This window comes from Colletotrichum fioriniae (genome assembly GCF_027942845.1).
Source record: "Colletotrichum fioriniae strain IMI 355084 chromosome Unknown scaffold_7, whole genome shotgun sequence".
Taxonomy (NCBI): Eukaryota; Fungi; Ascomycota; class Sordariomycetes; order Glomerellales; family Glomerellaceae; genus Colletotrichum; species Colletotrichum fioriniae.
The window spans coordinates 2560218-2570841 of NW_027076843.1; the positions used below are offsets into that span (position 1 = coordinate 2560218).

At 51.6% G+C, this 10624-nt stretch overlaps 2 protein-coding genes across 2 annotated transcripts; one reads left to right on the plus strand and one right to left on the minus strand.

Moving 5' to 3' along the window:
• Positions 1-2429: 2429 nt before the first annotated feature.
• Positions 2430-3604, plus strand: ATG18 (autophagy protein; the record flags this gene model as incomplete). Its single annotated transcript, XM_053196387.2, has 2 exons — positions 2430-2436; positions 2502-3604. 2 exons carry the CDS (start codon positions 2430-2432, stop codon positions 3602-3604), a joined length of 1110 nt encoding a protein of 369 aa, XP_053046250.2.
• A 1182-nt stretch (positions 3605-4786) lies between these two features.
• Positions 4787-6925, minus strand: PPS1 (tyrosine/serine/threonine protein phosphatase pps1; the record flags this gene model as incomplete). The annotated part of the gene is made up of 1 exon (XM_065757836.1): positions 4787-6925. The coding sequence occupies one exon, from the start codon at positions 6923-6925 to the stop codon at positions 4787-4789; it is 2139 nt and encodes a 712-aa protein (XP_065613753.1).
• Positions 6926-10624: the final 3699 nt, after the last annotated feature.

Sequence of the window (10624 nt, forward strand, 5' to 3'; positions counted from 1 at the left end):
GGTGTCGATAACTTTGAGTCTCAGATGATAGCCTCTATTAACCAGAGGCGCCCTTCTCCGGAACTTTTTCACAAAGAACCGAAAATAATGAGGCTCGTCAGGATAGTAGAGATGTTCCTTGAATGGTGTTCAGGTTTGCCGTTTCAACCAAGTGGGCGGCAGTAAGACTTACGACACTGCGTTTTGAGACGATCGAGCTATTGTTTGTCTATGAAGCAGGGGGTGTGAGTGACACTGAGATTGACAAGACAGAAAGATGAACGCTGGAAACCGACTCACGGCCATGATCAAGTCGTCCGAAGCCCGGGTCTTTCGAACGTCCTGAGTAGAGGGAGCCATCTTGGACGGATCACAGCGAAGCTTGCGCCCGATTCAATATGCTTCGTGTAGTGTGTTACGATGTCCGTGAGAATCTTGGTTTTTTGCGCGGCCAAATTTTTTTTCTTTTTGTTTGGAAATTTGCAGAAAGTTCCCTCCTCAGGGAAAGGCGCCAAACACCGGGGCTCCGAGCTTCTAAAACCCCATTGCGGGATATAGGCGGTTGAATCACATTCTATGGCACTAAACCTCTAGAAAATTGTCAAGAAATGCGAAAGACGGGCTAGGAATAGATCTGTATTAAATGAGACACTCAAGTCCCAGTCCCAGCCACGAGAATGTAACATATTCCATGTAGACATGGTGATTTCACCTAATTATCTCGCTGTCTGTGCCCACCTCACCTCATAGTTTGTCCTCATGGAACCTCAGGAACCTGGAAGTCTCGAGGTTGCCTTATCTTATCAGAGATGCTCCCCAAAACGGTACGTACCTTACCTTACCTACCTACCTACCTACCTACCTTAAAGTACTCCGTAAGGTACCTAGGTACCTTATTGGGGTGCCTCAAGTTCCACAGGTTCCATGGCCCAATCGGTCACCTGTCGCGAGTTTCCGAACCAGGTGCATTTACCTTACTTTTGTTACTTTTGTACTGAGGTTGGCTGGTGCCCCAGAGCTTGAGCCACACGTGCCATGAACACACCCATCCATTTCAGCGTGCAACCCAAGGCAATGAGGGTCAAGATACCTACCTTAGGTGTTGCACTCAAGGTACTTTGGTTTGTGAATGCCTGTGTAAAGCAGTTTTCAGTACTTACTGCATCAAGTGAGGTGAAATAGCTGAACACATCGTCGTGCATTCCATCCAAGGTTGGCACGCCAGGCACGTACGGACAGGTAACCTAAATACCTAGGTTCGGTTCCTAGCACACTGGGCACCTACCTACCTTAAGGTACCTAGGTAAGGTAGTACGGTGCTCTGTCAATTCTGTATCTGTCCGCGATGAGCTCTGGGCTGCTAAGGCGCTAGGGCCATGGGATTACATAGCTTCCCCGCCGCCCCCCCCACTGGGTTGACATTGGGTTGCCTCCTCCATTCACGTTGCGTTGTGAGCCGTCCCGCCTGGATCTGCTTCCACAAGCTACCGCCGTACACCAACATCGACCTTCCTTGCCCGACCTCTCTTACCTTGCTTGACCGCAACGGCATCTCTCTCACCTCAACTTCCTTCTGCTGTTGCGCTGCCGCCATCTTGCGCCAACCCTCTCCGAACTTTCGATTGCACTCGATCCCTCGTCGTTTTTGTCGCCCTCAAACCGAACGCCGCCTCATCTTGAGACTACCATCATCCTTTCGGACTTTTTGGCAGCTGAAAGCCGCCTTCTGTCGCCGAGCCGCTGCTTCCTACTTCGGTCCAACCTACAATCGTCTGCTTCTCGAGTACATGCGGAAACACACATCGTATCCTGTCCACGCCGTCTATCTTCGATTTCTGCTTGGTATACCGTCGCCTACCACTACTTCAGACCGCCACCACTGAAACTTTTTCTGCTTGCGCCACTGATCCCGAGTTTCTGCCAGTGTGGGGCTTCGAGCATCTATCGCGACGCATATAGCATCGCGAATACCCAACTCCGCAAAACCTGCCCATAGTGTTAACAGACACATTTGGGTTGCCTGGTCCTCATCGATCGCCGGCGCTGCCCGGGCGTTACAGAACCTGCTGTTCCAGAATCGCCGTCCGCATCTCCACCGTGATCCGAGCAGCGCACCATGGCGAATACCGCCCTTAACTTCATTACCTTTAATCAAGACCATAGCTGTCTGGCCGTCGGTGAGATCTCCTCATATCTGCTTTCCTGGTTTCATATGATGTTCTCCAGATCAGAGTTACTAATCGTTTTGCGTTTCACTTTGCTAGGTACTTCTAAGGGTTTCCGAATCTATCATACCGATCCGTTCTCCAAAATCTTCAGCAGCGACGATGGCAATATTGCTATTATTGAGATGCTGTTCTCGACGTCTCTTGTCGCCCTGATTCTATCTCCTCGACACTTGATAATACAAAACACAAAGGTTGGTGCTGGCCACTTGCTGGCGATGATCCATGCCAGGTTATGAAATTCTTCTGACGACAAATAGAGATCATCAGTCATCTGCGAACTTACCTTTCCATCAGCTGTGCTCGCCGTGCGTCTCAACCGGAAACGTCTCGCCGTCGTTCTCGAATCTGAAATCTACTTATATGACATTTCTAATATGAGCCTTCTCTTCACGATTCCTACATCTCCCAACCCAGGCGCAATTTGCGCTCTATCGCCTTCTTCAGAGAACTGCTACATTGCATACCCTTTACCGAAGCCTCGGGAGGACTCAGGAGACAAGAGACCAGCCCACGCGCCTCCCCTCTCAACATACGTTGCGCCGACATCGGGAGAGGTTTTGGTATTCGACACGCTTACATTGAAGGCTGTGAATGTCATTGAGGCTCATCGTTCACCACTGTGCTGCATCTGCCTCAATAGTGAAGGAACGCTCTTGGCCACAGCAAGCGAGACTGGTACCATCATCCGCGTCTTCTCGGTCCCTGGAGGTCAGAAACTCTACCAGTTCCGCCGGGGGACCTATCCATCCACCATTTACAGCATGTCATTCAACCTCAGCTCTACCCTTCTCTGCGTTTCCTCAACATCCGACACAGTTCACATCTTTCGTCTCGGAGCACCTCCTCCAGGCAACAATTCTGCCGCCGCCGCAGCAGAGACACCTGCTTCACCTCGCCAGGATCGCTGGTCGAGGTCACGCAGCTATGACAGCAATAATGAGTCGCCTGTGGGGAGTGCGGCTGGTTCTCCACGAAGCGACCTGGCGGAACCCGCTGGGCTAGGTAACGGCGGCTCTGCTCATCCCCAGCAACAGATCAACAGGCGGCAAAGTGGCTCGTTTAGTAGCATGCTGCGGCGCTCGTCGCAGATTATGGGTCGCAGCGTGGCCGGCGTCGTTGGATCATATTTGCCGCAGACGGTAACAGAGATGTGGGAGCCCCTCAGAGACTTTGCGTACATCAAGATTCCAAAGTCTTCCAACTCGCCGACTGGCCAAGCCCGTGGGAACAACAACGCGGGCGGGTCGCAGCCGCTGACTGGCCCGCTTCGAAGTGTCGTGGCCATGAGCAGCAGCAGTCCTCAGGTAATGGTGGTCACTAGTGACGGTGGCTTTTATGTGTACAACATTGACATGGAGCATGGCGGAGAGGGCTACCTGGTCAAACAATTCTCGTGAGTTATCGCACCGTTGTTTCGTCATCGTTATATGCTTGTGGTCCACAACACTAAACAGTCATCTATGGCAGAGTCATTGACGGCGACGACAAATTGGACGCGTCCTCGTACGGCACATGAAGCGCTGTTTGCGTGGCTCATAAAGCAAGATGGTGAATGGAAATTGGGACTTGTGGGAGTAGAAGATGGGAGGGGGCCAATTCAGCATTAGGAGGCGTCCGGACGACTTTCTCTATTTACCTTCTTCTACTTCTGTTTATTTTGGTCTGTACCTTAAGGAGGCGGTATGGTCCATGGGGAGGCTACAGCACCTTGCATTCTCGACCTAGGTAATATGGAGCAACTTGCTTGCCCAGTGGCTAACTACTACGAAAGAAAGCGCATTTGTTCGCCCGAATGTCAATCACATATAAGACTAACAGCTGTCATGAGCCCCGCGAGCTCAATTGTGTTCTACAGCACAGCGTCGCTTCGGATTATATGCTAGGCCATCACTTTCTCGTCATGAAGAACAATCATGCAATTTGAATCCACGCCAGGATAGCAGATAACCTGCTCAATATCGACTAAATATCTGTTGTGACAACCAATTAGCTTCAGAACACTATTCATGATTAAAGAGGAAGTTGGTGACGTTGACTGGGTTTGGATTGTTGCTTGTTGTCCCCTCTCCATACCTCCAGCAAGATTCCATCGCCGTCACTGATCGCGAGTACCCGATGACCTGGCGGTCAAGTATCCTTTATTATCAAAAGATTGTATAGACGGAGGCTGTGAAGATGCCCCCACCACCACCCTGAAATATACTTAGTCGAGTAAACACCAGGCCAGCCGAAGTACAGCTGTCGAAATCATGCGCCGAACTGTCCATTCCAAAGTGTCCCCCAGAAAAGTCTCTCCTTCGGGAGATAATACCATAGCGCCATTCCATCAGTCATATATCCGCACAAATCATTCCACATGAAGTTTTACCATTGAGGATACAACCTGCACACAATAGCTACTGACTGGGCCTTGGGCCCGACTGCTCAGTTGTCTGTGATGTATCCAACGGTGGTGTAAATGTAATATTAAAGAACGTCCGACGATCCACGTGGGCGAATAAATGAGAGATATGGGTTTCGGAGTCGACGCAAGAGAGAAGAATACGCGTTACGACGCCGAGTAGAGGAAGAAGAGGACTTTATCTGGCGTAAGGACGGTTCATCAGAGCGATCTCTCTGGCGATTTCACCCCATTCGAGTTCCCGCTTCACCCTAGATGAGCCCTTTTTCTTCGACTGGTTGAGCTCTTCCCATTTGAGAAGCTCGTACGCGAAACGGAGGTGTGGTTGGATGATGACATTGAGCCTGCGGGCTCGGACGAAGCAATATGCTCGGGGAAATGACAGACCCAACGACCGCATTACTTCGGCGATGCAAATAGTTGCACTCCGCGATACTCCGACGCGGCAGTGTACCAACGTGGCTGTCCCGTTGCGCCGGCCACGCTCTGCGGTAAAACGAGTCAGCAATTTTCCGACTTTCAAAAGATCAAGGGTTGCCGGCTTACCAATAAAATCGAGGCATCTCTCGAATTCATCCGTCAAAGGATCAATTCCGTTATCCTGCACTCCTTGTACAATGCAGACGTTTTCTGGGCCCCATTCCTCCAACTCGCCTTCCCTCCACATCGAAGTCTCGCCAACACTCAAAATCTGAGTTATCCCCATGGCCCTCAAAAGGTCGGGGTTGTTCGCGTGACATAGGTTACCGAGGTACATATATTCGAGAACTCTGCTTGGCAGTGATCCATCCAAGCCCGGAAGCCATGCTGGTTCCTTTATCAGCGATGTGATTTCGCCGAGGCCCTTACCCGAGTGAACGGGCGACTCATGTAGCAATCGGGCCTCGATACACGTGAGAAGAGCAACGTCAGTAGGATAAGCGAAGAAATTCCGCTTCTTGATGGTATGCAAGTCCAGCCAGGCATCGGCAATGCCCCTCCCAGTGCTGTAGCTGAAGTAGGCGATTCCAAGCATGGTAGACTCGGTGTACCCATCGGCACAGTGGATGAGAATCTTCCTCTCTCTCCTGTTAACAGGCGACAGAGCCGGCCCGTTCATATCGGTGTCGCCGTCCCCATCGGTGTCGGTGCTAGTTGTAGCTGGAAGCGTGCCATGGGCCAAGTGATAAACCCACTTACAGGTTTCCAAAATTCCATCGGCTTCGGCTTGTGACCATGTAGGTGGTAAGATACTTCCAGAGGAGGGGAAGTCAATATAGGGCCTCTGAGCAGGCTCAACCCGGGACTCAGCCAAGGTCCGCAGTGCTGAAGGGTTAAGCCGACCGACGTCACTACATTCGATCAACACATCAAATTGTTGGTCTTCCCCTGAGGAAGGTTCTGGTGTTGGACCGAGCCAAACATTGTGGGAAATTTCCGATGCTCTGGTCATGTCATACATCTCCTTCCGCTCTTGGTGGAAAAAGTCGAGGACATTACCAGTCAAGTGGCCCTGAGCGTCGATAGCGACGATCTCGTTGTGGTTGTTCTCAAAGTTGCTGAATGGCGAACAACACATGAATGTGTTATATTCCGGAACAGAGTGACCCTGAGCTTCGTGCCTCTGTCGCCATCGAAGCTGTGCCGTCGCAATATCGAGGCTCACTTTGCGAACAGCCGTCTCATCCTGGCCGTAAACAACAATGTCCGAAACCATGGCGGCTTTGGCAGCCTGGATCTGAAAATTCCTCACACAAAAGCCATCGCGGGGGTCGACATCGAGAAATTCGGGAGTGGCGGCGGCCAGGTTGATAAGCTCTTGTGGGGCTATAGCACCTTTAAGGCGGGCGACGCTCAGATCACCGTCCGCTTTGACGAGCGTGACCCCCCGAACACATGTAGGTGTTTTACGGAGAGAACGGTGACGGGCGATGAAGAAAGCTTGCTGAATATGATTGTGAGGATGAAGACCATGGAACCATGGGAAGACTTGGTTGGGATCCGGCAAGGGCTGACGGGAAATATAGTCGACAGCAGCAGCCACGTCGACGGGGCCGACGGCATACACGGTGGCCGGGCCCGACTCGAATTTGGAGAACTTGTCGGGGGGAAATAATAACGAAGTCTGCTGAATCAGATCGTCGTCGCGAGGAGGTGATGGAGGAGGAGTGTTGGGCTCCTCGGCAGGAACAGGGCCTGGAGGACAAACTGGAAGATGCTTGTTGGGTACAGGCACTTGAGCAGTGCCGATGGACTCGAGCGATATGGTTGGGACGGATCCCACCGTCGACGTTGGGCGGTGCGGGGCAATGGGTCTCGGAAGGGCAATCGTCGCCATGCTGAAGTGTATGTACTGTTCTTTCAGTTTTCTCTTCCTGTATCCTTCACTTTGTTGTTGCCTTGAGCCGGCAGCTGATTGCAATTGACGCTGTGCACCGGCTGTCTGCGAGCAGTCGGAGCTGGGTTGGAAAGACGGTGAAACTGCAACCAAGGCCTAAACCAACACGTAAAACGGGATGCTTCTCTTGTGCCGAATTGACGATACCTGCAATCCAACCAAACTATGTTAGACGTCGAGTTGACAACAGACGCAACGAAGTAATGATGGAGGAGACTGTCGAATACTCATGAGATGAGCAGGAGAGAAAAGACACTCGAATCAGCCGTCTGGTTGATCCAAGTCCAAGATATGTTATGTTGAAAGGAAGAAGGAAGGAGGACGTTTGTCACCACAACAGGTTGGGGTACTAATTAGACGGGCGTGGGAGCACGGGGGCAGGACAAGGGGGCACAGACAGGGTGGAGAGAGAGCAGAAAGAGAGTACCAGGAAGGGGCACTGGCACTTGGGGGAGGCAGACAGGGAGAGACGATATCTGGAGGTAGCGAACGGTAAGGTAAGGAAGGCTTTCGAACTAACCGTAAATCGGCTGGACCTTGGATCGACTGGCTGGGGTGATGGGCGATCCTTATCGTGCGTGGCCCAAAAGCAACCAAACAGCAGGGTAGCTTCAGTTCGGCCTAGGTAGAGTGTGGTAGTGTAGGGGCGTTCTGGTAGTAGTGAAATGCAGTAGCGCCAGTTCCGTGATAAGCTGGGGCGGCAGTGCCTGTCGTCCCTCTGCTGTTTGTGGATGATACAAACGGCTCTGTAAACATGAGTCGAGTGTGGGAATTGAGCGTCGGTTGCTCCGATATTGCAGGCCAACCTTGAAGCTACAGGTGAGGTACGAGGACAGGGACGAACAGATGATTCCCGAAGGCTAGGCGGAGGAGGGTTATTTTGACGATGGCAGGAGGGGAGCGGGCGGCATCATGTCAAGGAAAGGTGTCGAATGATTGGGGGAGGAAGAGAGGAAAGGAGCGAACGCACAGGGGGAAGAGCGAGGAAGCCGTGGGATAGACTGAAGTAATGAAGGTTTTAGTTGTGTGCTAAGCTCCTTGAAAGGAGTCGTGACACGTCAGGTAAGGTAGGTGCAGTACCGGCGTCACGATGGTGAGGAGCGACCTGGAAACGCATCAACCCACCTTACCTTGGGTACCTTACCTTACCACCTTATCAGTACCTTCTGGTGGTGAGTGTAACTTAGGGCAGGTACCTACCTTTTTTACTGGCACAGTCAGGTAAGGCAAGGTACCTTATCTTGGGCATGTCCAATGTCGACGAGATGGGCAGACAGCTCTCTCCAACATGCGAGACCAAGCCCATGCCCACGCCCCGACTCCCAAGCCACTTGACCTGGCATCTCATCTCGTCCAATCAAGGAGCCTGGAAAATGTGGAGTTCTCATGGATTGAGGAGGGGTGAGGGGGTTGGAGAGGGACATGGGGGGAAGGGGATCAGTGCCAATGGTGGGCAGCGTTTATTTGGCTTGTACACTACCTTACAGTTAGTTGCACAGCCGCAGAGAGGGCTTCAGCAATGCAAGTTGGCGCTAATGGTCGCGATACCTTAAGTACCCAGTGAGGTAAGGTACCTACTTCATACATGCCTACCTAGGTAATCATTTCTCGTGATGCGGAGGTACGTGGATTGATTGCTCAACATCATGCTGTTCACTATTTCTTTCACTGCTGGTGATTATCAAAGAAGAGACCAACTAACCAACCTCTCTGCCTGGCAATGGTTGGGTCTTCCTTTCGAGATACCCAGGCGTGCTAGGGAAGGTCTAGCGAGGCGCGATATTGGACCCCGGGATTGTTTTACCCCTCATCTTCTAAGGAGAGGTATCCAACCAAACCGTGTTAAGGTAGTGTATCCGTACGGATAGACATGTCTTTCGTCGATCAGGTCTAGACCTTCGAGTCGTCCAATTCTCAATCGAGTGAGGCGAAGATTCATTCTCCTAAGCAATAGAAGAATACAGAGGTCTCCATCATATACGTCAGAAAAGAATGGGAGCGGAAGACTCGGGGTAGAATGTAGCCGGGACCATCGCTTATGTTGACAATTGGGCGCATCGTCTGGTGCTCGGCCAATGTATCGATGGCAGTATTGCGAATTCAGATAACATTACCGTAGACACACGTAAGCAACCTAGGTAGGTAGGCAATGTAGAAAACGACGGCACCATGGCAAATACCTGTTTGTATGTACAAAGAGAAATATTACTGTTCGTAGGAAGGCCGTGTGAGAGCTGGTATTACAGTGGTGAACCAAACCTAATAACGTTGAAAGGGTCGAGACAGCAAGACCTGGTCCCGGGGGCCCCTTGGTTGGGCCCAGGAAATCGGGGGTGGAGATGGGCGGGGGTGTCGCATTCCAAGTGGAGAAGAGGCAGGGCGCTACTGCACGGCTGCTGCACCCAGTGGCATCCATGTGGTCGTAGCGCCAGTCTCAGCCATTGAGGATGGACGGATTGAGTGCCACCACTGCACCGCTGCACCGCACCCGCCATACATCAAACAGACACGGTGAGACTCAGAGCATGCCATCGAGAACCATGATGAGATGACCCGATTGCCTCTACACTACTTCTCCCTTTCTCCTTTGTTCAGTCTCCCAGTCTCTCAGTCTTCGTACCTGTATGCATTCATACGTTCGTCGCTTTATGTTCCTTGATCATCGAATCGCCTGACGGTACGCATCAAGAGTGTAGTGAAATACCTAGGCACCTAGGTAGGCCTACCTAAGTATTCATGATCCTTGAGTTCCATTATGAAAGATGTGTATTGGCTGACGTGGGGTAAGGTAAAGTACCTTACCTCAAGGTACGATTAGATATCGGATAACGTGATTGACCACACCCCGCGACCTACAGACAGGTAAGGTAAGGCAGTGAACGGCGGGCATAAAATTGGGAATTGGGACTGCCACGATGAGTGGCCACGGTTCTTGCGGGGTTACACATCATGGTCGAAGGTATCGTACTTAGTCGGTTGGCACGAGATTGTTCGTATTTTGCGGCATCCCTGCCTTTCCGCCCTTTCTTGAAACATGTTGAGTGGCGACAAGAGACTCGAGTACCTTACCTATCTAGTGTACACCAGAGTCCCTCAAAACGAATGCTCTTAATCGGAGACGGAATATGAAGGAGATCTCGTGCCCAAGGAAAGTTCTACCGACATCTTGAACTCCTGTGTACCTACCGAACCCTTCGTGTGCGACCTGACACCACACTCCAGTCCAGTCTCACTCAACGGCACGTCGGCATGGTCTTCCCATTCCGTCTCCACTGGCCGGCTCATCCGCGGGGCCAGGGCCATACCTATTCCAGCCGATTGCATTCGACCCTTCCGCGCGTCTCCAATTATTTCCAGAAATCATCGAATGCTGGCTCTTCCCTGCTATCTGCGAGTACTACGTACACTAATAAGCCACGCATACGGATACTTATAACGTACAGTCAAGTCATGTACGAATACTCTGTTGTGACAACCGGCAGAGGACGTATGCCAGCATCTTTAACCTAGCTGAAGCTCAACGTCAGATGTAAGGGCCAGGCTAGTTGCGATGAGATGGATGAAACCGAGGCAGAACATCTCCCTGACTGCTGGTTCCCGGAACGCATGCATGTCTAAGGCACTAGGTAGTATACTACT